The following is a 27,691-nucleotide window of genomic DNA, read 5'->3' as shown; positions in this document are numbered from 1 at the left end:
TTGTATCATACCAGTTTTAACCATTTTCATATTTGTCCTCTCTGGTCCTTACTCCACACAGCTTCCAAAAGAATCTCATTAGTGTATAAGTTCAAATGTCACTCCCCTACTTAGAAATCTTCCACCGGTCCCTACTGACCAACCTTTGTGGCCTCATTTCATTCTACTATCCTTCAAGAATTCTCCATTTCAGAAAACTGAACCACTTGCTAATTCCAATAATTTGTTATGCCATCTCCATCTCTGTGGCTTTCATAGATACTATCCCCTAATGTGCTTTGAACAAACCGCCTCCTAATCTCCATCTACTGTTATCATTTTGTCCCTTCAAAGCTCAACCCAAGTACCATCTTCTCCCTGAGACCTTCCTTGATCCTCACAAGGTTAAGAGTGATCCTCACTTTTAGAAATTTCTTTCCAGGTCCTTCCTCAGTCTCTCCTTAGCTCCAGCACACTCTACTTTGCAATACATGAATTCCTGTAGTATAATACCATTAGACTGAAAGTTCATTAACTGCCTCATTTTCCAACTGTGTGTCTCCAGGGCTAAATGTTAAGCCCTGCTGAGCCCACCCCAAAGTCAATTACATACTATCCTCCTCTGTTCTCTGCTCCACGTTCAGTGTTCGGAGTTTCACTTTTTCCATGGTGCCCAGGGGCCTCCGGGGGCTCATGAGGCTCACAGCTGCTGTGCTGAGGAAGCGGTTGGCCCGACTCAGTGTTGGGGAGCTGAGCCAACTGGACCTGGCCAGGGCCCCTCCAATAGCTAGAGCAGCCACAGGGCGCTGAGAAAGAAGAAAGACCAATCACCCTGAGAGCCTCCCAGTATCCTCCCCCCAGACCCCGGGCAAAAAAAATACCCCAAAACAAAACACTAGGCAGAACCTGTAGCTATAGTGGGATTAGGGTTCAAAAGACTATTCAGGGGCAGCTAGGTGGCACAGTGGATAAAGCACCGGCCCTGGAGTCAGGAGTACCTGGGTTCAAATCTGGTCTCAGATACTTAATAATTACCTAGCTGTGTGGCCTTGGGCAAGCCACTTAACCCCATTTGCCTTGCAAAAAAAAAAAAGACTATTCATTAGTAGAAAAAAATATGTTGTTTTCTAGCTCTTTCACTTAGTAGGAGGGCCAACTTTGGACAAATCACCTCACTGAGCCTTATTTTCCTTTTTAGTAATGAAGGCAAGGACTGTATGAACTTTCTGCTACCTCTAGTATCTAGCACAATTCTTTGTACACAAGGATTTAATGAGAGCTTATTGAATGAATAAATGAATGACCCAACCTATAAATCTAACAGAGATATTGAGAAGATAAAATAAGATGTCTATTGATGTGCTTTATAAACTATTAAATTTTTTATAATAGTATATAATACTGTAGTATTAGAATAGTATAGACCAGGAGAAGGTATCATTATGATCCTCTGAGAAATAAAAAGGTGAGAGTTAAGGTAGGACCGTTATCTCAAGGAAAACAGGTACTAGCAAGTGTGATTCTTCAAGGAACTTCACAGGCCTGAGCCCAGGGAAGAGGAGAAATTCAGGAAGGCTGCTTCAGTTTGGGGAATGATGTTTTCTCAATGAGAGCTACCCTGCAGCTAGGCCCCTTCTCTGGGAGTTTAATCTGGTGGCCTAGAAGAAGTCTTCCTGGAGGTGACCTAAGTCACCTAGAGTCGAAGAATACTTTGGGGTAAACCCAGGGGTCCAAAGAAAAGGCAAGAAAAAGTACTTAAGGAAGGGTCACCTGTGCAGTTGATGTAGCTGACTCATCATCCTCATCAAGGTCATCCATGGTGATGGCTTGCAGCTCTGAGGGATCAATCAAGATGTTTGCCTTCGATGCCAGGTCATCTGGGAGAAAGGGCATGGGCATGGGGGTTGGTCTCAGCCTTTGGGGTGATAGGCAACAAAACCTGACCCTCTTTGGTCCTGAAGTACCTAGAACTCCGAAAAAATTTCCCAAGGTTTCCCCAAAGTAGGGCAGCCAACTGCCCTTTCAGGGTGAGGGCTGTAATTGAGCCGCATTGAGATTCAAGTCCTAAGAGGGTTACAAGCTTCTTCCAATGCTTAGCACTCAAGAAAAAGAGAGCCCATTTAAAGGGAAGCAAGTGACGGAAGGCACTTTTGTCCATGCCTCTCTAATGTCCTTATCTTACAGTTATAGCTCCAGTCATCCACATTTGTGTATCATTCCCAATAGATCCTGAGTTTTGCTAGAGCAAGGAGAGTCTTATCTAAACTCCATCTACCTCTCCCAGTTGAGCAATTCAATTCAAAGCATTTATAATGCTCTTCCTATGTGTCCGGTACAAGTCTAGGAATCTAAATACAAAATAAAAGATAGTCCCTATGTTCTGAGGATAGAGTGGGGACAAGGAGGATGACAACATTTACATGAATAAGTAAATATGTGAAATAACATGAATAAAGTAGGTACTTGGTGCCTTGGGTCATGGCAGGAAGAGCAAAGGCCTGGGCATAAGGAGAGACTAGGGCTGACTTGGGTCAGCCATAACCCAACTTTAGTTTTTTGCCTCCATTTTTGCCCTAGGTCCCTGGTAGGTGAGAGCCTGAGGGCAGAAAAGGAGCTTATTATTAGCCCAGTCATCCTCAAAGCCCTAGGCAGTGACCACTGAATCAGTACCTATTTGTTGACTTGGACTGTTCTACTAGCCTCCTGAGGTTATTGAGAAGACCTCCCTGTCTTTTAAGGTAACAGATGTGCAAATACTTTAAAAAAAAGGAAATTAAAAACCTATACAAATGTACAGTATCATTGACACCATGAAACCTCAGTCAGGAAACACATTCACTCTCAAACTGTAGACTAAATGATATTCTCTGGCTCCCTCTGCTGAAAAGGGGCCTGCATAACAAGGACAGAGCATGAAAAATGGTCCAGGAATTGACCAAGATGGGGTGAATCAGGGAACAAACTAGGGGCCATGAAGCTAGCACACTCACATGCAACTTTCAAAGATATGGGTATCCAACTCTGGATTTTGTCCTCTAAGGCTTCTCTTTGTAGGGCTTGCTATAAGCTAGACTGTGAGGCCTAATTTAAAAAACCAGGAAGGCTCCCACTGCACAAATTATCTTCTTTTTCTGGATCTATAGCATTGGGGTCCTAATGAAGAAGGGTTTATTCCTACCAATTTACCATTAAGGTCACAGGCCCCTCCATTCCCTTCCTCACCACGCTCAAGACAATATTACAAAGCTGAAAGAGACTCAAGAGGTCCTCTAATCCAATGCCTATCTGAATAGGAATCTTTTCTGTAGAATTTTCAAAAAATGGTCATAAAAATGCTACCTGAAGACTTCCAATGAGGGGGAACCCACTACTTCACAAAGGAGACATTTCCAACTTTTGAATAGCTTTCTTTATTAGGGAGGTGTCACTTAGAAATCGTGTTCTCTCTAACTCTCCTCTTTCACTTCTTTAACTAATTCTCACGTGGCTCTGACCACCTTCTTCTAGACACACACGAATTTATCAACATCCTTCACTAGTGTGGGGCCCTGAATGGAACGCAATACTACAGACTAGGGTCTATATGATCATCTGGACCTTAGACATCATGCCTCTTAATACAGCCTCAGTATAGTTTCTTTGCCTGCCATGTTACACCATAGACACATGTTGAGGTTATAGCTACCAAACCCTTGGGTCACTTTCACTGAATTGTTCTCAAAACATACTCCTTTGAACTTGAACGATTTTAACCCAAGTGCAATTTGTTACTTTCAATTTATTACCATCATATTTCATATTTTTCTATTCAAAGCATTTTGCTGGCCTTGGGTTTTCACTCAAGCAATATAACACTGGTTATCCTTTCCAGTTTAATGACTTTGGTGCATAGTTTCTGCTTTGGAAAGATGTAAGAATCATGGAAATTGAAAGAAATGTTTAGTTCACCATCTTGTTGCCCTTGAGGGTCCCATAAGTCCCTTACCAATTTAATGTCACTCACAGATTTGATAATCATGTTTGTTATACATGTGAATTTAATAACAAATGTCATAATCTTTGGTTACTCACTGGAGAGCTACATCTTTGTTGTCATGGATACCTTCAGTACCTCTCTTTGGGGTGATTCACCCAAATCACCTAAAAACCATACTATCCTTTCAACATACTTACAAGCTTGTTCACAGACTATGCCTGAATTTCAGTAATGCATTTGACAATGTCTACAGGATTCTCTTGAATGACAAAATAATACTGTCAAAAACAGGAAATGAGTTTGGTCTGGCATCACTAGTTCTTGATGAATTCATGCTAGCTCTGAGGAATGACCCCAGGCTCCTTCAGGCTCTGCCTACTGAAATGTGCCCTGTCAAGGTCTCATACAAACATACCTTTGAGGGTTTTCTTAAGATGAGATAAGAGGCCCCCCAGTCTCTGCAGGTCAAAATAATCCACCTTCCCATTATAGAAGAGTTGTGGGGGGACGTAGGCTTCTGCAGAGAGAGAGAGCAAGAATATCTTGTCAAGACAGAATCTGAATATTCTTCTTCAGGTTGAGGAAGGAAAGATTCTAAAAGTCATCTAGATATTTCAGTTTCTACCTTCAAATTAAGAAAGAGAACCCTAGGGCTCTGACTTCAGGACTGACCCCTCAATCAACTATTGGTTTCAACATGGGGATGGGAGGGGTGTGGGGAAATACAGAACAATGGAAAGAGTATTAGATCTGGTATTGGAAGACCTGCGTTCAAATCCTGATTTTGTCATGTACTACCTGTATGCCTTTCAGCAAGTTATCTAAACTCTCCATGCCTCAATTTTCTCATCCGTAAAATGGAATATATGATCTCTTGGGTCCCTTTGAACTCTAAAGTTATGATCCTTCTTGTCACAGGATGGGGACTAGAGGACTTAAACCACCCAATCAACAGGCATTTATGAAGTGTCTACTATGTGCTAGGCATTGTGGAAATATATAATGACATAACCCATTTTCTCAAGTGTCTTACATCCTAATGAGAGACAACATATATGGTATATGTATATGTACAAATGTGGTATGTATGTGTGTGTACATGTGCATATGTATATGTGTGTATCTTTGTGTATATAAACAAACACATGACATGTGTATATAAACAAACACCAAAGCTTTGGTGCTATTTAATGTTATAAAAGCCCAAAAATTATGGAAGTCTTTATAAAATAACTAAGAAGAAAATAAACACAAAGAAATACAAGTTAATTAAATACCAGTGAGGTTAGAGAACTGAGGCACCAACCAGGAAAGGCTTCATGTAGAAGCTGACACCTCCATCTTGAAGGAAAAGTGAGATTCAATGGATTTGGAGAATAGCTACTACAAAAGCATGAAGATGAGAAATAGAGAACTGGGGTTTGAGGAACAGAGAGGAGGACAATTTGGATGAATTAAAGAATATGGGACGGAGAGTAATGTTCACTGAAGCTGACAAGATAAGTTGGGGTCAAGTTTTGAATGGCTAAAAGTTAAACAGAGTTGGGGTGGCTAGGTGGCACAGTGGATAGAGCACCGGCCCTGGAGTCAGGAATACCTGAGTTCAAATGCGGCCTCAGACACTTAATAATTGCCTAGCTATGTAGCCTTGGGCAAGCCACTTAACCCCACTGTCTTGCAAAAACAAAAAAAAAACAAAAAAACCTAAAAAAATGTTAAGCAGAGTTGACTGAATGACATGGTTAGAGCTGAGGTAAAATGCTTTGGCAACAGTGTGGAGGACAGACGACTATGGGGAGAGATTTGAAGCAGAAAAAAACAAAACAATTAATAGATCATTGCAATATTCTAGATGAGAAGTAATGATCACTGGAATTAAAGAGGGGGTTGTAACAGCAAAGAGAAGAGGTCCAATGCAAGAGATGCTGTGGAAGCAGAAAAGAGATTAGTCAAATGACTAGATATGTGAAATTGTGAAGACTGATAAGTTGTTGATAACACCAAAGTTGTGAACCTGGATGACTGAAAAAATGGTGGTACAGTCAATAGAAACAGGGAAGTTTATAAGAAAGGCAAGTTAGGGGGAAAAGATAAGGAGTTCTGTTTTGGACATGCCGAGTTTGAAATTTCTTAGTCTTCATTCTTCTTGACCTCGCTGTAGCCTTTGACACTACTGATCATCCTCTCCTCCTGGATATTCTCTTCTAAGTTTTCAGGTCACTGTTTTCTCCTAGTTCTCCTACCCAGCTGATCCCTCCTCTGTCTCCTCTGCTAGATCCTCTTCCAGATCATATTTTAACTATAAGTAGACATCAAGATTCTGTTTTGGGTCCTCTTCTTTTCTCCCAGGACACTACTTCACTTGATAATTTTGACCAGATCCCAAAGATTTAATGACCATCTCTACACTGATGATTCTCAAATCTACCTTTCCTCCCTAGCCCAATCTCTTCATTATCTTCACTCTTGTATCTCCAATTATATTGCAAACATCTTGAACTATATGTCCAGTGGGCATCTTAAATTCAAGATGTCCAAAAGAGAACTCATTAGCTTCCCCCCAACCCTCTCCCACTTCCCCTATTACTGTAGAAGGCAACACCATCCTCCCATTCCCTCAAGCCTGCAACCTAGGAGTCATTCTTGACTTCTCACTATCTCTTAGCCTCTATATCCAATCTGTTTTTTGTTTATTAATTTCACCTCTGCAACAGTTCTCAAATATGCTCCCCTTCTCTCCTCTGTCACTGAGACCACCCTGGTGCAGGCCTTCATCATGTCATGCTTAGACTAATATAATAGGCTGCTGGTGGTCTGTCTGTCTCAAGTCTCTTTCCACTCCAATCCATCTTCAGCTACCCCATTCAATAAACTCTAATGGCTTTCTATCATCTACAGACATGAATATAAAATGCTGTATGGCATTCGAAGTCCTTCAATAACCTAGCCTCCTCCTACCATTCCAGTATTTTTACACCTTCCTCTCTACCACATCCTCCTCAGATGAGTAACATTGGCCTCCTCACTGATCCACAAATAAGGCACTACATTGACTTTGGGTATTTTCTTTAGCTGTCTCCTAGTTCTAGGATATTTTCCCTCTTCTATTCTAATTACTAACCTCTCTGACTTGCTTTAAATCCCAATTAAAATCCCATCTTCTACAAGACACCTTTCCTAACCATTCTTAATTCTAGTGCCTTGTTCTTATTAATTATTTCCTATTTCCTCTGTATATAGCTTGCTTGCATATTGTCTCCCCCACAGAATGGGGCAGCTAGAGTGCTAGCTCACTGAGGGCAGGGACTGTCTTTGCCTCCTTTTGTATCCCCAGTACCTAGTCCAGTGCCTGGACCATAGTAGGCTCTTAAATTTTTATTGACTTACAGGATCATAGATTTAGAGCTAGAAGGCACCTAAAAGACCATCTAGTTCAATCTCCTTATTTTTATAAACATTTATATAGTGTCAAATTTTCTTTGGATGTTATTTTATTTTTTTGCAAGGCAATGGGGTTAAGTGACTTGCCCAAGGTCACCCAGCTAGGTAATTATTGCATGTCTGATGCCGGATTTGAACTCAGGTCCTCCTGACTCCAGGGTCAGTGCTCTATTCACTGCACCACCTAGCTTCCCCTTATTATTTTATTTTTTAAATTATATGAAAAGATAGTTTTCAACATTCATCTTTTTGCAAGCATTCAAGTTCCACATTTTTCTATCATCCTCCCTTCACTCCATCCTCTCCATGGCAATGACCAATCTGATATAGGCTGTACATGTACAATCATGTTTATTATACATGTTAATCATATTGTGAAAGAATTAGAACTAAAGGGGAACTTATGAGAAAGAAAGAAAAAAACAAAAAAAATTTTAAAAAGTAAACATAGTATGCTTTCTTCTGCATTCAGATTCCATAATGTTTTCTCTGGATATGGTCAATCCCCTTATTTTACAGGTGAAAAAAACTAACATGCAAAGAGATTATATAACTTACAGAGGGTCTTCCAGTTACTGTTAGGCAGGATATGAACTCACTTTTTAGTTTTGTTTTTTTTTTTGCAAGGCAAATGGGGTTAAGTGGCTTGCCCAAGGCCACATAGCTAGGTAATTATTAAGTGTCTGAGACTGGATTTGAACCCAGGTACTCCTGACTCCTGGCTTTATACACTGTGCCACCTAGCCACCCCTCACTTTTTAGTTCTAAGCCTTAAGCTATGCCCCTCAAGTAGTAAATTACATTGAAGTAACACTGCTCACAAGGAAAGTGAAACAGTTCTGTTGTAGTCTTTTATTTTACATACACATAAAAATCATTTAATTTGCACTGAAATTGACTGAAATAAATATTACTGGCAAAGTCCTTCATTCTTAAGTTCACATTTTTAACCTTTTTCTTGTTACAAAAATGTTGTTATTAATGCTTTCTCTGGTTCCTGTCCAAGTGAGTCATTTCCATAAATAAAATACCTGATTGTGTTTTGTTTGAATGATAGGAGTGGCAAGGGAAGGGCAAGGCCAAGGAGTCTCTAGGCAGTTGGTGACATGAACTGGAGCTCAGGAAGAAGGCAGAGGTTGTATAGAAAAGATCATAAAATCAAAGATCTCTATCTGAAAGAGGCTTCAGAAGCCAGTGCTGCCTCTCTGATCATAAGTCATCCACATAGAGATAATTAATTTCACATAAGTTGAGGTAGTCACTGAGAGAAATGACAGAGGAAAAGGGAAGAGGACTAAGACAGAGCCCTTGAGAAAGCTTACAATGAACAGATATATTCTATCTGGGCAGCAGAGGAGACTGAGACAGAGTGATCAGAGAGAAAGGAGTAGAAGCAGGAAACTAGCTCCATAAAAACCCAGAGAAGAAAGTATATTTAGGGAGAGACAAAGGTTAACAAGGTTATATGTGGCAAAGAGGTCAAGAATGAGGACTGAACAAAGACCATCAGATTTGGCAATTAAAAAATCTTTGGTAACTTGGGAAAGAGCAGTTTCAGGTGAATGATGGAGACAGCAGGGCAAAGTATGTGAGAGGAGGAGAAATGGAAAGAGTTTTGTCACTTTTTCAAGGAGTTTGAGAAAAGGAAAGGCAATATAGGGTGTTAATTTGAGGGAATGGTAGTCTAGTCAAAGTTTTTTAAGCATCAGGGAGACCTCTTGTCTAAAGTCAGGAGGGAAGGAATCAATAGCTAGGGAAGATAGGGTAGAAAGAGGGAGGAAGAGGAGTGGGAGAGGGAGAGAGAGAGAGAAATGAGGGGAAATGAGGAGGGGAGGGAGGTGGAGAAGAGACGGGGAAGAGAAAGAAGGAGAAGGATGAGGGAGGGAGAGAAAGAGAGAGATGTTTGAGGGAGGAAATATGGAGAAGATGGGAGAGGGCATGATTAAGGGTAGACATAGAGGACCTGGCCCTAGCAAGAAGAGCCCTCTTATAATCAGACATTTAAGGAAAGGAGAACTTGAGAGATTAAGGAGTTTAAAAAAAAAAGAAAAAGGAAAAAAAGTTCTCAGTAATGACCTCAATTTTCTCAATAAATTATGAGGTAACATCCTCAGCTGAGAAAGAAGGAGATATGGAAGAAGAGAAGGTTTGGAAGTGTCTGTGTGGAGCAAGAAAGAGGAAGAATATAAAGATTGCCTTGCTGCAATAAGGGGTCCAAATTGAAGTTATATAACATTAATTTATAGTATATCTAGTCAGCAAGATTGTGTGACTTCTGGAAATTGAGTGAGTGTCCATCAACTGGGGAATGGCTTAATAAACTGTGGTATATGTATGTGATGGAACACTATTGCTCAATTAGAAACCAGGAGGGATGGAAATTCAGGGAAGCCTGAAAGGATTTGTATGAACTGATGCTGAGTGAGATGAGCAGAACCAGAAAAACACTGTACACCCTAAAAGCAACATGAGGGTGATGATCAACCTTGATGCACTTGCTCATACCAACAGGGCAACGATCAGGCACAATTTTAGGATAGCTGTGACAGAGAATGCCATCTATTCTAAGAAAGAATTGTGAGTTTCAACAGACTCCAAAGACCATTACCTTAAATTTAAAAAAAAAGTTATCTTATGTAATTCTGCTATATCTCATACTTAATGCACACCATGGAAAGAATGTAATGACTAACAAACTGCTTTCTGTGGGAGGGAGGGAAGCAAGATTGGGGGGAAAATTATGAAATTCAAAATAAATAAAATCTTTCAAAAAAAAAAAAAGATTATGTGACTTCCTCCAGGTCCATTCAGGAGCATGTAAGTGGGAGAGGAAGAGATGGATGATGGGAGTAATCTGGGGTTAGTTGATAAAAACCCAAAAAAAGGCTATCTGAATGTTTAGGAGCAGTAGGGGAATCCAACTAGAAGAAAAGTATGACTAAATTAGAAGAACAGATTGGAGACATAAGTAAGGAGCAGGCATCCCAGGAGGGCTCTCAGGTCTCTTGGACACAAATTTGATCTGGTAAAATAGAACACCTCTAAAACCCACTTTGTTTTTTTCTCCTGGTTTGCCAGCAACAAATCATCAGAAAATCTCTAGTGGGCATCATGCTCTACGGAACCTTATAGCTAAAAGGGAACTCAAATACAATTAATTCAACCTTCATAAGAATCTCCTCTACAATATCCTCAATAAGTGTGTATGTAATCTCTACCTGATGATTTTTTTTTTGCAAGACAATGGGGTTAAGTGACTTGCCAAAGATCACTCAGCTAGGTAATTATTAAGTGAGGCCAGATTTGAACTCAGGTAGGTACTCCTGACTCCAGGGTTGGTGCTCTATCCACTGTGCCACCTATGCACCCCTACCTGATGATTTCTTTTTTTCTTTTTTCCTTTTTTTTTTTTTAGGTTTTTGCAAGGCAAATGGGGTTAAGTGGCTTGCCCAAGACCACACAGCTAGGTAACTATTAAGTGTCTGAGGCTGGATTTGAACTCAGGGACTCCTGACTCCAGGGCTGGTGCTCTATCCACTGTGCCACCTAGCTGCCCCCTTATGATTTATTTTTTAATTAATTTTTATTAAAGATATTATTTGAGTTTTACAATTTTCCCCCCAATCTTACTTCCCTCCCCCCACCCCCCCACGGAAAGTAATCTGTCAGTCTTTACTGTGTTTCCATGTTGTACCTTGATCCAAATTGGGTGTGATGAGAGAGAAATCATATCCTTAAAGAAGAGAAGTCTAAGAGGTAACAAGATCAGACAAAAAAATACGTTTTTTCTAAATTAAAGGGAATAGTCCTTGAACTTTGTTCAAACTCCACAGCTCCTTATCTGGATACAGATGGCACTCTCCTTTGCAGACAGCCTAAAATTGTTCCTGATTGTTGCACTGATGGAATGAGCGAGTCCTTCAAGATTGAACATCACCCCCATGTTGCTGTTAGGGTGTATAGTGTTTTTCTGGTTCTGCTCATCTCACTCAGCATCAGTTCATGCAAATCCCTCCAGGCTTCCCTGAAATCCCGTCCCTCCTGGTTTCTAATAGAATAATAGTGTTCCATGACATACATATACCACAGTCTGCTAAGCCATTCCCCAATTGAAGGACATTTACTTGATTTCCAATTCTTTGCCACCACAAACAGGGCTGCTATAAACCCCTGATGATTTCTTAATGAGGAATTCATTGCCTCACAAGACAGCTCAATTCATTTTGGGATAGCTCTATATTTGTTGGGAAGGAATTTCCTTATTTTGATCTGAAATTTTCTTTTTTGCAGTTTTTAGAAGAAAGCAGATAAATTGCTGAGAACTGCTTCCTAAGAGCAGACTCCCTAGTGGAAATTCCTTGTGATGGTAGTGAAAGAGACCTTCTATTTCACTGAAGAAAAGAGGTGTCACTATATCTTTTGGAAAGGCAAGGGGTCCTATTGCAGGGAAAAGTAGCCAAGTTTCTATATCTATCACCTTAAAGGCCTTGCATGGCCACAAAAGAAACAAGCTCTGGGTGGGAGCAGTGAGATTTTTAGAATAAAGGCAATTAAGAGCAAGAGCCACCACAAAGAGAACTTTAAAAGTCAAAGATCATTCACTACAATTTACAATGTAATGGAATTTAAATGATTACAGAGTCCTGAAGTAATATGATTAAAAGAATGCTTGAGAAAGTGTGAGGAAATAGCCTTTGATTGTGTTCTTTAGTCTAACCCAGAGGCTGCAGCATGATATAGCAGAAGGAGCATCCAGCCAGAAGGTAGGAAAAGAATGCTGGTACCAGCAGTTCTACCATTCACTCTCTTCAGGGCCTTAGTCTCTCCAGGGCAATTTTTTGCTGTTAAATGAAGAGGTGAACTAGAAGCTCTCTAAGTGCTGACATTTTATGAGTCTAAAAATATTTGCTGAATTAACAAATCAATTGACATACTGAGGGCACTCTACCTTGGTAACCCAATCTATTACTACAGATGAGACACATAACAAATCTAAGGATGAGCAGGACTAAGGGTATGAGCTCCAGACCAAGAGAGCTGAGAGAGGTAACAGGTTGAGAATTTAGGCCTAAAGGGTTCTTGAGGAACATGTAGTTCAAAACCTGGGGTTTGTGAACTTTTTTTGTTTTGGGGGAAAATGTGGTGGAGAGAGAGAGAGAGAGAGAGAGAGAGAGAGAGAGAAACCAGTATTTTAAAATAATTGGTTTCCTTTGTAATTAAGCATTTAAAACAATTCTTCTGAGAAAGAGGTCATTGAGTTCATTAGCCTGCCCAAGGGGTGCATAACACAAAAAAGATTAAGAAGTCCTGCTCTGAGATGGAGCCAAGATGGCAGAGAAAAGCTAGAAGGTGTCTGAGCTCTCCCCAGTTTCCCCTTGGAAACAACATTAAATCAAGTCTCAAATGGATTCTGGAGTGACAGAACCTATAGAAAGTCAGAGTGAAATAATTTCCCATCTTAAGATAACTTAGAAGGACTTCAGGTAAAGTTTCTCATTTGGGTAAAGGAAGAGCATAGCCCAGAGCAGACACTGTCCAGGCAAGCCAGCCAGAAACTATTAGCCACAGCATAATCAGCACTTGAGGCCTGTTGGTCCTGGCTCAGCAGGCCAGCTATGAAGTCTCCAATCCCAGCACAGAAAAAAAATTTCCAGCCCCAGAACCCAGAGCACAACAGACACAACTAGACCGACCAGGTCACCTTAATACTTCCATCACAAGAAACTTGGGATAGTGCCTCCTGTGCCCCAGGACTAGAACTCAACTTTAAAATATACTAAATAGACTAAAAAAAAGAGAGAAAAGAGCCTTGATCATAGTTACCATTATAGTGACAGGAAGATCAAAGTACAAAGTATTGACAACAATGTCAAAATGGCTACATACAAAATTTCAAAGGGGGATATGAATTGTTCTCAAGCTCAAAAACCCTTCTTAGAAGAGCTCAAAAAGGATTTTAAAAACCAAATAAGGGAGGTAGATGAAAAATTGGGGGAAAAAAGGTATACAAGAGAGAATCAACAGCTTGGAAAAGGAAGGACAAAAATCCACTGTAGAAAACAACTCCTTAAAAAGTAGAAGTGGCCAAATGGAAGAGGAGATACAAAAGTTAACTGAAGAAAATAATTCCTAAAAAATTAGTAGAAGCTAATTATTTTATGGGACATTAAGAATAAGTCAAACCAAATTAAAAGAATGAAAAAATAGAAGAAAATGTAAAATAACTCATTGGAAAAACAACTGACATGGAAAATAGATCCAAAAGAGATAATTTAAGAATTATTAGACTTCCTGAAAGGCATAATCAAAAATAGGAGCCTGGACAGCAACTTTCAAGGAATTATCAAGAAAAACTGCCCTGATATCCTAGAAACAGAATAAATTAGTCATCAAAAGAATCTACCAGCTCAATGTTAGATTGCTTTCTGTTGGGGGGGGAGGAAAAGGGGAGGGGAAGGAGAGGGAGAAAAACATGAAACTCAAAATTTTGCAAAAAAAAATGATTTCTGAAAAATAACTAAATAAAATATCCTTTTTTAAAAAACCACCAGCACCTCCTGAAAGAGAGCCCAAAAATCAATATAGTATTCCTTGGAATACTGTAGCCAAATTCCAGAATTATCAAGTCAAGGAGAAACAATTCAATTATCAAAGAGCCAGAGGCAGGATTATACAGAATTTAGCAGCTTCTATATTAAGGAAACAGAGGGCTTAGTATATGATATTCTGAAAGGCAAAGGAGCTTGGATTACAATTAAGAATCAACAACTCAGAAAAACTGAACATAATATTTCAGGGGCAAAGATGACTATTCAATGTGATTGGGGTCTTTCAAACTGATGAAAAGATCAGAGCTGAACTGAACAGAAAATTAAATCTTTGAATAAAAGACTCAAGAGAAACATGAAAAAATAAATAGAAAAGAAAAAAAATCATGTTAAGGTCAAACTGTTTATATCCCAATGAGGGAAATGATACTTGTAACTCTTGAGAACTTTACCTCTATTAGGACATTAGAAGGTGTAATCATAGATGGGGAAGTGGATATAAGTTGACTTTGAATTGGTAATTGGTAAAAAAAGTGTGGAAAAAACAGGAGTGTACTTGGAGAAAAGGAAAGGAGGAGGCAGAATAGGGTAAATTAAATCTCACGAAGAGGCATAAAAGATCTATTACAGTAAAGGCAAAGAGGAGAGGGGGTGAGAATATTTAAATATTACTCTCATTGGATTTGGCTCAAAGCAGGAATAACATACATATTCAGTTGAGTATAGAAATTTATTCAGGGGTAGCTAGGTGGCGGAGTGGATAGAGCACCGGCCCTGGAGTCAGGAGTACCTGAGTTCAAATCCAGCCTCAGACAGTTAATAATTACCTAGCTGTGTGGCCTTGGGCAAGACACTTAACCCCATTTTCCTTGCAAAAAAAAATTTATCTTACCCTATAGGGAAATAGGAGGGTGAAGGGAAAAGAAAAATGAGAAGAGGGTAGATAGAAGGGAAGGCAGAAGTAGAAGGGGAAAGGGGAAAGAAAAGAAAGAAGGAAAGCTGACAGAAGGAAGGGAATATTGAGGGAGATTATGATAAGAAGCAAATCACAGGGTAAAAGGAGAAAGAAAAATTATAAAAGATATGGGGGAATAGGATGGAGGGAAACACAGAGTATTCATGACTGAATGTGAATGGGATAGACTCTCCCATAAAACAGAATCAGGTAGATAGCAGAAATGAATTTAAAAGCAGAATCCTATAATATGTTATTTACAAGAAATATTGGAACAAAGAAATACACACAAAGTAAAGGTAAAAGGCTGGAGCAGAATATATTGTGTTTCAGCTAAAGTTAAAGAAAAAAAGCAGGGATAGTAATCCTTAGCTCAGACAAAGCAAAAGCAAAAACAGCTGTAAAAAAGAGATAAGGAAGGAAACTACATTTTGATAAAAGGTATCATAGATAATGAAGTAATATCAATACTAAACATATATGTAATAATTGGTATAGGATCATAATTCTTAGAGGAGCAATTAAATAAGTTACTTAATTGAATGGGGTTAAAAAGGAATATACCTTTTTCTATTCTTAAAAAAGGAATATACCTGCTCTGCCCACTGTGGGCCTATGCAGAGTTAGATGCACACAAAAATGCACCTACACAAAAATTAAACAAGTATTAGGGCATGAAAACCTCACAATCAAATGAAGAAAGACAAAAACATTAAATGCATCCTTTTCATATCAGGATGCAATAAAAATTACATGTAGTAAAGGGACATGGAAAGAAAGATTAAAATTTAATTGGAAACTAAATATTTGTAATCCTAAAGAATGACTGAGTCAAAAAAATAAACCACAGAAACAATCAACAATGTCATTAAAGAGAATGTCATTAATGAAACAACATAACAAAATTTATGGAATGTAGCTAAAGCAATTTTTAGGCAAAATTTTTTTATTTCTAGATGCTTACATGAATAAAATAAAGAGCAGATAAATGAACTGGGCATAAAACTAAAACATCTAGAAAAAGAACAAATTAAAAATCCTCAGCCAAATACCAAATTAGAAATTCTGAAAATCAAAGGAGATATTGATAAAATCAAAAGTAAGAAAACTATCAAACTAATAAACAAAAACTAAGCTGGTTTTATGAAAAAAGAAATTCTGAAAATCAAAGGAGATATTGATAAAATCAAAAGTAAGAAAACTATCAAACTAATAAACAAAAACTAAGCTGGTTTTATGAAAAAAATCAATAAATAAATATTTGGATGATGTCACTAAAAGAAAGAAAGAAGAAAACAAAAATGAAAAGAGTGAAATCACCACCAATGAAGAGTAAATTAAAGCAATAATTAGGAGTTATTCTGTTCAAATTATTCCAATAAGTCTGACAATCTAAGTGAAAAGGATGAAAATTTACAAATATCTAAGTTGCCCAGATAAACAGAAAAGGAAATAAAATACTCAATGCCAGTTTAGAAAAAGAAATTCAACAAGTCATCAATGAACTACCTAAGAAAAATTTTCCAGACCAGATAGATAAGATCAAAATAGGAACATGATTTAGATATAAAGGGTAATAACATAAGCAAATTTGGAGAGTTGGGAATAGTTTACAGGTCAGATCTATACAAAAGGGAAGAATTTATGACTAAACAAGAGATAGAGAACACTATAAAATGCAAAATAGATCATTTTGATTACTTTAAATTAAAAAGCTTTTATACAAAGTCAATACAACCAAAATCAGAAGAAAAGCAGAAAGATAGGAAATAATTTTTACAGCCAATGTTTCTGATAAAGGCCTCATTTTTTTTTTAGGTTTTTGCAAGGCAAATGGGGTTAAGTGGCTTGCCCAAGGCCACACAGCTAGGTAACTATTAAGTGTCTGAGACCGGATTTGAACCCAGGTACTCCTGACTCCAAGGCCAGTGCTTTATCCACTACACCATCTAGCTGCCCCTTAAAGGCCTCATTTCTACAATATATAGATAACTGAGTCAATTCCCTAATTGCTAATAGTAAAAAAGATATGAACAAACAGCTTTCAGATGAAAAACTATCTATGGTCATATGAAAAAATGCCCTAAATCTCTACTGAGAAGGGAATTGCAAATTAAAACAGCTCTGAGATACCTCACACATTTCAGAGTAACTAATATGACAAAAAAGGAAAATAATAAATACTGGAAGTGTGAGAAAATTGAAACCCTAATTCATTGTTGGTGAACTTATCCAACCATTCTGCAGAGCAATTTGGAATTATGCCCAAAGGGCTATAAAACTGTGCATACCCTTTGAACAGGAATACTCCATAATAGGTCTGTATCCCAAAGAGATTACAACAAAGGGAGAAGAATTCAAATGTAATTTTTCTCCTTTTTCATGGTTTTTCCTTTTTTGTATTTTTATTTCACAACATGACTAATGTGGAAACATGGTTAATATGCTTGTACATGTAAAACCTATATCAGATTGCTTGCTACCTTCGGGAGGAATTAAAATTTGGAACTCAAAATCTTATAAAAGTGAATGTTGAAAACTATATGGGTAACTGGAAAAAATAAAATACTAATAAGTGGAGAAAAAATAAAACAAAATAATAAAAACATGTATTAAGGGAAAGAAAAATAAGTTCTGCTCTGGACTGTTCTTCTCAATTGATAGAGAAGGGAACTGAAAAAAAAGAGTAGCTTGGCTTGCCCAAGATCACATACAGTAAAATAGCAGTTCTGGAACTCAAACAGATCCTCTTCCAAATCCAGAGTTCTTTCCATTACACAGAAAAGGGAACTAGAAAATCTGACCACTCTAAGCAAAACGACCTATAGTCTCCCTGCTCTGCCCACTGTGGGCCTATGCAGAGTTAGATGAAATAATGATCTGGAAAAATTAAAACCCAGATAGTCACAAAAGCAGACTACTGAATACTTGTCTGAATAAATGTTTGCTGACTGAATTCAGAAGGCACAAGGGCTATTTTCCTTCTGCCTTCCATCTTTCATCCCACCACCTTAGTGTGCCCTTTCTGAGAACATGCCAACTGGAGGGCTTCCAAAGGGACCCAGCACAACACCAGAAAAAAGGGAGAAGTCTGACAGAGATGGAGAGTTACCAGCACTCCTTGAGAGGAAGGTAATAAACATTACTATTTGGTCCTCTGCCGGACCCTTTTCCTTGAGGTTTGCCACTTGATGCCCTTCCATCTGCGGGATCGGGAGGTTCAGAGGGAAAGAGAAAAAGTCTCTGAAAGCCTCAGCTGGGTCTAATATAGGGTACTCAGCTCAATGACCCTGTTTACAAGTTCCCAGATGCAGAATCTATATTACCTATTTCCTCTGGATCAGGAAGGTAATGCAAGGCTAGAAAAGTAACCTTCAGTGGTTCTACAACATGACTTGGACCAGGAGACTCAGGCTCCCCATCAACTTACCTTCACTGAATGATGCTCTTGGGTTTGAAGCCTTGTATTCATCCCAATAGTGCCGCAAGGCCGTGATCAGTCGATGCAGAAAGCACACCATGTATTCTGGTGGGCAGAGAACAGTCAGGTTCTAAGGAGAAGCAAATAAGAGAACAGCTTGCTACCATTCTGATCCTAGTCCTTCACAAGAGCAGCTCCAGCTAACACGCTCCCCTCCATTAGTAACCCCAATTTAACCAGTGCAACACTTCTTACATGGTGCCTATCCCTCCTAATATATGTCCCATCCATGTGGACAGCAGTAGTATATTAGCTGGTAATGTCTACAAACTGAGAGCCCCTCCTCTTGGCATGGCTAGGGGGTGGGAAGAAGGAAAGACAAAGATAAACCCTTAAGGAACCCCCAGCACAAGGAGGGAGGCATGAGAGAAGCAACCTGTCATGGGGTGAAGGAGACCAGGATTTGACCCATAGTTACCTTCCCAAAATACTCACTCCTTTATTTCAAATTTGTCTAGGGAATCTGATCTTTGGCTCCTCAGTTCTTTACCCTTAAATTCTCTAATAAAATTTCCCTAATTCCTCAAATCTCAACCAGGCTCCAAATCTTCTGGGGTTTCTTGATCCCCCAGATCAGAGGCCAGGTATACAGAATCTGTATCATTATCACTCCCTCTAGGTTCCTTCTTTTCCTTTTCCAATCCAATGCAAGTTTGTACCTTGTTTTCCCTGAAAGATCCTTGAGGGTATGATACATTTTATTTTTGTCTCAGATCCCCTGTACTTAGCACAGTGTCTGGCATGTTGTAGACAATTAATGCTTGTTGTTATCTATGAATATTAAACTATAAAAGTGTTCTCTAGCATTTCTTTACAAGGGAGAGATAAAATGCAAACTTAGAAATAACTCAACAAACAACACAATAAGCATGGGTGAGGCAGTGGATAGAGTGTTGGGCTTCAAGTTAGGAAAACTATTCTTCCTTTGTTTAAATCTTGTTTCAAACACTTGCTAGCTTTGTAATTCTGGGTAAGTCACTTAATTTGTTTGCCTCAGTTTCCTCATCTGTAAAATGAGCTGGAAAAGCAAATGGCAGACTACTTCAATATCTATACCAAGGAAACACCTAATAGAGTCATGAAGAGTTGGACATAAGTGAAACGACAACAACAAAATTATTATTCCCATTGAACAAATGAAGAAAACAGGTTGTAGTAACTGAAAATTCCTAGAAACTAAATCTATTCTATCCCAGATAAAGGAATCTGCCCTTCCTGACCACTGAGAACACACACAAGTGGCATTGGGATTTTTCCATTTTTCCTTTGGACCTTCTGGGCCAAACTCTTCTAAACTCAGCAAATAGAGTGGTCTATGGAAGGCCCAGTGTTTGTGGAGTGTGGAGTTCTGCCCACTGAATGACCAAATTCTATAGTTCTTTAACTGTATCTCCTTTACCTCCCCCTTTATCTTTCCTGTTTAAATTTCTATCATTTTCCTTGAAATCAGACACCTCCTTTCCTCTGTACACAATGTTCCCTGAGCCAAAAACACCTGCCTTCCCTTCCTCTTCTTCACTCATTTTATTCCTACTTGATCTCTGAAGATCTATTCTAATGCCACCTATTCCAGGAAGCCTTCTGTTATATTTGAATTCACCTTGTGACCTTATCCCCCATGGATCTCACATAGAATTTTGTTTACCCTTTTCTAGAGTATTTAACATATATCATTGCATATTATAGTTAGCTGTGTTTCTTTCTTATCCCCCTATTATGTTATAAATTCTGTGGAGGTAAGGATCATATAGAAACTAATTATATGTATACAGTAGGATCTAATATGTTTCTGGAACTGCATAGCACAGGTGCATTGGGACAGTTTCTGTTATATTAAGATCAGAACTATTCAACCCAGATCACCCAAAATTCAAAGACATCCTAATTCTATCCCCCCAAATTTCAGTGAAACCCATCTAGATTCTTAAAGAAGAATGAAGACAAAGAGCCAGGCCCCTGGAGTTCTTCAGGTGGTGCCTGTCACTAGGAAAGTCCAGATGGAAGCTACAACGGATGTGGTCATCACAGAAGGCCTGCTTCTTCATTCCAAGGCCAGATATAGAGAAACTTCCCCTAGAGCAGGGGGAATGACTTTCCTCTAATTTAAAATGATAATAATAACTGACTTTTATATAGTGCTTAGATGTTTACACTTGCTGTATTATTTCCTTTGATTCTTACAATAACCTTGCCTGGGCTCCTAGAGCTATTATTATTCCTATCATACAGATAAAGTAAGTTTTAAGGGTAGGATTCAAATGCAGGTCCCCTTTGACTCCTAATCCAGGTCTTGTCCCCCATTTGCATGACAGGACACCAAAAGTAAGCTAAAACACAACAGGGCCCAGCAGCTGGGAATGTCAAAAAAAAAGCAACCTCTGGAGTGGATCTCCACATGGGTCACTTACTGGGCAGAGGAAGAGGGACTAGACCTCTGATTGCTGTGGTATGGGAACCTCCCCCTTGAGGGAAGTCTCTCAACCATCACAGTTGGCCACTTTCCCTGCAACTTAGAGTTGCCTTAGAGCACTTAGGTTTTAAAAGACTAACAGTCAGTGAGTGTCCACAGCAGGACTTGAACCCAGGCCATTTGACTCCAATGCTAGCTCTCTTTCCACTAAATCATGCTGTTCTATCTCTATGAGATGGAGGAATCACTACTATCTCTGGATCTGTTTCCACATCTGTGAGATGAAGTTGGACTAGATTGTGTCTTCCAGTTCTAAATCTAAAATCCTCTTATTCATCCCCCTCCCACCTAAGCTCTTGCCTGGGGGAATGTACCTGAGCCCTCACATGCAGCCAGACTCACAGAGGCTGCTCCTAGCAGATTTCTCTCCTTAGAACTCTGTTCTGCACTGCCGGAAGTGGCCCACCTACAGGAGAGCACACAGGCTCTAAAGATGACCTCTGCCTCAATTGGGGAATGGCTTAGCAAACTGTGGTATATATACGTCATGGAACACTATTGTTATATTAGAAACCAGGAGGGATGGGATTTCAGGGAAGCCTGGAGGGATTTGCATGAACTGATGCTGAGTGAGATGAGCAGAACCAGAAAAACACTGTACACCCTGACAGCAACATGGGGGTGATGTTCAACCTTGAAGGACTCGCTCATTCCATCAGTGCAACAATCAGGAACAATTTTAGGCTGTCTGCAAAGGAGAGTGCCATCTGTATCCAGATAAAGAAATGTGGAGTTTGAACAAAGTTCAAGGACTATTCCCTTTAATTCAGAAAAAAAAAACCAGATATCTCATTGTCTGATCTTGTTACCTCTTAGACTTCTTGTCTCTTCCTTAAGGATATGATTTCTCTCTCATCACACTCAATTTGGATCAATGTACAACATGGAAACAAAGTAAAGACTGACAGATTGCTTTCCATGGTGGGGGAGAGAAGTAAGATGGTGGGGGGAATTGTAAAACTCAAATAATATCTTTAATAAAAATAAATAAAAAAAAAAGATGACCTCTGCCTGCAACTACCTGTGGGACCCTGAGATTCATTTTTCTCATTTGAAAAATATTGGGGTTGAACTAGATGGGCTCTGAGGTCTCTTCCAGACAAGAAGGGAACACACAGACAAGCAGAACAGCTTTGAAAGTTATATATTGAATTTATTTTATACCTCAAAGGAAAAGCAGACTCTACATCAGAGATTCATAGCTGATTATTATGATTATGATTATGAGATTATGAGATTATCATTATGAGATTCATAATGAATACTTCTCTTTTACTTTTCCACTATATAGGGAAATGCTCATGTTACTTATTGTTAAATTATGAATTTTAAAAATTCAAATCCAAATAAGGCCCCTTCCTGCTCTAGGTCTAGGTTAATATCCATGAACCATCTTCTCTTTTGATGACAGACTCCTAAGGAGTGTGGTGATTCCACAAAGTAACACTATGAACTAAGCCAAGGAAGGAAGGAGAGAAAAGAGAAGGGAGAGGATGGAAATGGAGGGAAGGGAAAACAGTTCACTAGCTCTCAGGCCCCTAGCATGGTATAGTGTGGAAGCAGGACTGGTTCTGGAGTCAAAGGAGGACCTGTATTTGAATCCCAACTTTATTACTTACTATGTAACTTCAGACTCCCTGACCCTCAATCAAACTGTCCTCATTTATAAAGGGGAAAATAATCCTTGTACTATTCACCCTCCCAGAATTGGAAGGAAAGTCCTTTATAAACCTCAGTGTGCAAGAAATGTCATTTATTCTAAAGTTTCTGCTGTTCAGTTCAATTGGAAGTTCCCAGCTTCTTCACTGTCTCCAGGGAACCAGTTCTGTGTGCCAGGCCTGGCTCTTGCCTTGTAAGGGCTGCCCAAACTATCCTTTGGTTGGTCCCCATCCCCCTGGACAGGCATTCCCCTGCCTGAACAAACCACTCACCCCTCGGCTGCTGGCATTCTCTTGCAGGAACTTTCGAAACTTGTTGAGGAAAATGTACCTGGAAGCTTCACCCTGGGAAAGAAGCAAAGCTGGACTGGCAGCAAGAAGCAGCACAACCACACAGAAGTCCACACCAACCAGAGAAACATATGAGGCATTCCCTCCTAAAAAATGGGCTTAACTGCAAGCAAGGCTCAGCTAGGTTCCTCCCAGAATAACTTCCAGGTTCTGTCTCTACCAAGATATGAACCTGTCCTCTTCCTTCTCTTAGGATTTGGTTTCCCTATCCTGGATATCAAGGTCCTTGATATTTTACTTTCTATGCCTCAAGGACCTTTCCAACTGGTTATTCTCTCTTATGCAAACCCACTTACCCCATTATGATCTTGATTATTCAACAGCAACTTCAGGATCTGAACTTGGAGATCTTCTACCACTGAAAGGGGAAAGAAGACCATCAATGCAGATGGCCTGAGTCAGCATTGGCAACAAAGGCTACCACCCTTCCTGGAGTAAAACAGGAGCCACTGGTGTTCCTGGATGGTGTGATCACCCCCAAACATGAGTCAACTCAGCCTTTTGGGGAACAGATTTGGAAATATTCCCCAACTCCCAGATTCCCTGATTGGAGGAATATTTCAGTGGGGACAGGACTATGCAGATGGGAGAAAAGAAGATATGGGAAGAAGTAAAAAGTCCCATCTCAACAGAGGCCCCTGGAATTCTTCCAGCACCTGGCATAAGGAGAGAAAGATGAAGTACAGTCAGACCTTCAATTCGTTTCTTGAGTCTTTGGCAACCTCTCTCATATGCCCGCCGTCTCAGTCGCTCCTCAGCACTCTCTTCTTTCACCTCCTTAGTTTCCTTACCCTGAAATAAGAAATGAGAGGGCCCCATAAATAAGACTAAGACCTGAGTTAAGGGCAGGTAAGGATATAGCCTCAGGTGGAGATTCCGCTAGACCAATGTTTTCATACCCCACACTGTATTGGTGCTGTGATTGAACTCTCCATTTTCCAAAACCTAACTAATATAGAGACATCAGACTTGCTGAGAACCTCCAACCCAGCAGAGTAGAACATTCCTGGTACCTGTGTGGGGCACAGCCTACATAGAATTAAATGGGGATAGTTTATATAGAGATTTCACTCAGGTCAAAACTCTAAAGCTTTATATCAATTGGTCAAGAGAGCTTGGTTCAGAGCTGGCAAGACTTCCCATGGGCATCATGATATCCCCTAGGGTGTCTGTCCTATAAATAACCCAGCCTGAGTCACCCTTCTCCTGTGTATAAACAGAGAATAAATGGCATTTTAGTTTTAATCAGCAAAAATTCTCCTCCTAAAAAGGCAGGCAGCCTGGACTTGGTCAAAAATACTGTTTAATGGGGGTGGCTAGATATCATAGTGGATGAAACACTGGCCCTGGAGTCAGAAGTGCCTGAGTTCAAATCTGCCCTCAGACACTTAATAATTACCTAGCTGTGTGGCCTTGGGCAAGCCAATTAACCCCATTGCCTTGCAAAAAAAAATAACCTAAAAAAAAATTGTTTAATGTCCTACATGCAACAGCAGAAAACTGACTATTAGAACCCTGGCTGACAGACCATCATTTTTCCCTTCTCTCTCTTGGTAAGGGGGATTGGTTAGGTCCTGAAATGAGAGGAGGTTAGGTCCAGGAGAGAGGAGGCTGAAAATGATCCTTCACATTGGTCACCTTTGCCTCCTCTTCAATTACTGAAGCTATCTGAAGCCTCTTCCACCCCCTTACAGCCCCTTTGACAGAGGGATGGGGCAGGACAAGGCTTCTTTTTCCATCTTCCAAAGCAATGGAGTTTTCCCTGCACCACCACCCTCCCAATGGTCATGGGTGGTCATGATGTGCATTTTGGGGAGGGGAATTGTCATTTTTAACTTTTCCCATTGGCAGAGAAGGAGGAGGAGATGGAGGAGGTTTAAACTCTAGATTTTCTGGCTGGCTCAGAGGGTGGTGGGAGCCAGAATTCTCTCAAGTTATTTATGTGACATCCTCTCAGAAAATCCTCATTCTTTATCAGAAGCCTAGAGACAGAAGGCCTTTTTGTCCAGCCAGGAGCACGCCTCCCTCTGGCCAGGCAGGAATGAGAAGGCAGCTGTCTACCTCTTTACTGAATCGATTGGGCCACCAAGTGGTGGGGATGAGTTCCTGCAGGCCGGCCTCCTCCACTCGCAATGGACTCTTGATATAAAAGAATACCACAGAGCGGAGCACATCAAAGCTGTAGGGAGGATGGTTAAGGAGTTAAGCCAGAGTTTAATAACTAAGTGGGTGGTATACAACAACTCCAAGAGTTCAGCTCCAGCAGAATTCGCTGCTCCCATTCCCTCCATCCCACTCACAACTGATCTGAGTAAATCAAATGAGATTAGAGACACAGAGGTCTACCTTAAAGTAAAAAATAAACTTTCTCTGTTGGCTTGTCACCACAAAATGGACTCTCCATTTTGCCTTTATTCTTTTTGGTTTTAAAAGGTTATCCAGATTTCAAGAGTTCCTAATAATATTCTTTTTTTTTTTTTTTAGGTTTTTGCAAGGCAAATGGGGTTAAGTGGCTTGCCCAAGGCCACACAGCTAGGTAATTATTAAGTGTCTTGAGACCAGATTTGAACCCAGGTACTCCTGACTCCAAGGCCGGTGCTTTATCCACTACGCCACCTAACCGCCCCACTAAAAATATTCTAATGCTTGAGAAGGGTGTCACTTTTAAGTCCAAACAGACAGTAATTTGATAAGATAATCAGAAACTTTGCAGCCAGTTTATCTGGCTAGGAACAAGGCCCTGTTGCCCAGAAGTGAACTAAAGATAAACTTCCAATTTGGTTACATAAGGGTCCTGGCCCCTATTTCTCAAACAAGACTCCTAACTCTCTTCACTTCCCCAAATAAGTATTCCTTCACATTTGCACAACTTTTCACAGTCATTATATCTCCCTGATCAAGCCTAGGAAACTGGCATTTCCCTTAACACCCATCACAATCCTCTACACACAGTGAAGGCTTCATAAATATTGGTTGAATGAATGAATGAACAAATGAATACACAATTGTGCACTGACATCAGGAAACTCCAGTTGAGTCCTGTTGTCAGAACCATAACAGATGGGGTCCTGGCTATGGCTGACAGAAGGCTGATGTATTACATCAGCTTCCTTCTATAAATGAAGACAGCCTCAGAAGGAGCCCTTAAGGCCTCCAGGTGGCCCTGGGAGCCCCCTGGATTCCAAACCATGCCATAGAGGCAAGTCTTACTAAACTGGGAGAAAATGACTGCCAGGACAAATCATGTCCGGTCATCACCAGCAGGCCAGTCATCAATATGGGAACCAGCAATTCAGTAAACAAAGAAAAAGACAAAACGACCCTCAGGTCCATACTATCCCATTCTGCCACAACAGTGACAGAACAGAAGAAAAGGAAGCCAGGGGAACTCAGTCATTTTTCATACCATTGAGAATTTCACTGTTAGTATTGTACATATTAGAGACTTGTCCAAATAATAACAAACTCCCATATCAAGCACCTAAGAATGAGAACAGAGCTGACCTCAACCTTCATCTTTTGATTTTTCCCCTTTTTTACCATGCCATCCTTTCCTGTTCTGCCAATCTACCAAAGTCCATCACCTCCTCTAACCTTAAACTCTTCCTGAGATACCAATGAAACAAGCTATTACAGCTCTCTCCCTACTGAGCAGGGCCTGGGAGGCCAGAGAGGAACAGAAACATTCAGAAGTGTTTAATCCAAATTCAGCAATCCAATGAAGCTAATGTTTTCTCCCACTGCAGTAGTTCTCTAAGATAATCTACTGATTAAATGAAAAACAATAAAAAAAAATGTCATCCTAAGGTCGTTCTGCCTCCCTGGGTTTTTCTTGGGGATTTGTTTTTTCCTGTGCTTTGCTAAAAGGTCATGGAAGCCAGAGAAGAGGCTGAGCAGAAAGGAAAACCTAAAAGGGACAAAAGATATAGATCAACCAAGTGAGGGTCCATTCTTGAGAGCCTCACTGATCTGGCTGAGATCCAGAACTTGTCATGTAGCTGTCCTAGATAGGGAACAGGTCTGACTTGGTAATATTTTATTCTGTACTTTTCTAATGGAGTTGAATTGTATATCGAATTTGTGTTTTATCCCTATGGATGGCAATAAATTCCCCGAGGGCAAGAAGCCTTGTCTCAATTAAACTTCTCATTTACCTCAGTGTCCATCACAGTCTTCTACACATACACAGCAAGGGCTTCAGGAATTTTTGTTGAATGAATGCCCACATGTACACTAACATCAGGAAACTCCAGCCCAGTCCCTGTTGTCAGAACCACAACAGAGAGGGTCCTGACTATGGCTAAAAGGAGAAGGCAGGAGAAAAGGTCTCAATTTCTCACGTATTTCCTCTTCCTGCTCTAAGTAAACACAAGAAAATACAAATTCTCAAAAACAAAACAGGGAACCAAAGGATAAATAAGATATTTTTCCTCCTCTATCTTTCCACAATGCATTCCAGTAAAATAATCCACACTGGATTAAGAACCATTAAGACTGATTCTGAAAGTCACTATCCTCCCCCTCCCAACTCCCTCAGTTTTAATGAACAAGTGATAGTGTATGGTGGGAAGTTATATGACTGTGGCTGCCTCCCCACCATACTCTATAGTCACCTTTAGAGAAATGCCTATCTCATATGAGCCTTAGAACACAGTTTGCTACTCTGTATTTCTTTCCTTTAGACATTTCATGAAACAAAGTGATAAAATAGCTTATTATTGTAACTTTACTTATTTGGTAAGAAAACTGTCTCACACCCCTAAACAATGCTAAATCGGATAGTATATAAACCTAAATGCACAATAAGGAAAAAAACTCAGAAAGAAAATGAA

At 39.8% G+C, this 27,691-nt stretch overlaps 1 protein-coding gene across 2 annotated transcripts in view; it reads right to left on the bottom strand.

Moving 5' to 3' along the window:
* Window positions 1–27,691, bottom strand: part of RNF123 (ring finger protein 123) — a 122,443-nt gene that overhangs the window by 47,712 nt on the left and 47,040 nt on the right. Inside the window, exons 16-23 of one of the 2 annotated variants that reach the window (XM_074197955.1) lie at window positions 24,921–25,038; window positions 23,552–23,651; window positions 23,156–23,217; window positions 22,782–22,853; window positions 18,330–18,450; window positions 4,371–4,472; window positions 1,750–1,856; window positions 593–785 (exon numbers count right to left, since the gene is read on the bottom strand). In XM_074197955.1, the coding sequence (XP_074054056.1) occupies window positions 593–785; window positions 1,750–1,856; window positions 4,371–4,472; window positions 18,330–18,450; window positions 22,782–22,853; window positions 23,156–23,217; window positions 23,552–23,651; window positions 24,921–25,038 (875 nt within the window). The remainder of the gene's footprint in view (window positions 1–592; window positions 786–1,749; window positions 1,857–4,370; window positions 4,473–18,329; window positions 18,451–22,781; window positions 22,854–23,155; window positions 23,218–23,551; window positions 23,652–24,920; window positions 25,039–27,691) is intronic. The other variant, XM_074197956.1, reaches the window with a different exon arrangement.

Source organism: Macrotis lagotis, chromosome 8 (assembly GCF_037893015.1).
Source record: "Macrotis lagotis isolate mMagLag1 chromosome 8, bilby.v1.9.chrom.fasta, whole genome shotgun sequence".
Classification (NCBI taxonomy): domain Eukaryota; kingdom Metazoa; phylum Chordata; class Mammalia; order Peramelemorphia; family Peramelidae; genus Macrotis; species Macrotis lagotis.
Note: the sequence above shows the minus strand (reverse complement) of the source record. Positions and strands in the feature narration are given on the sequence as shown.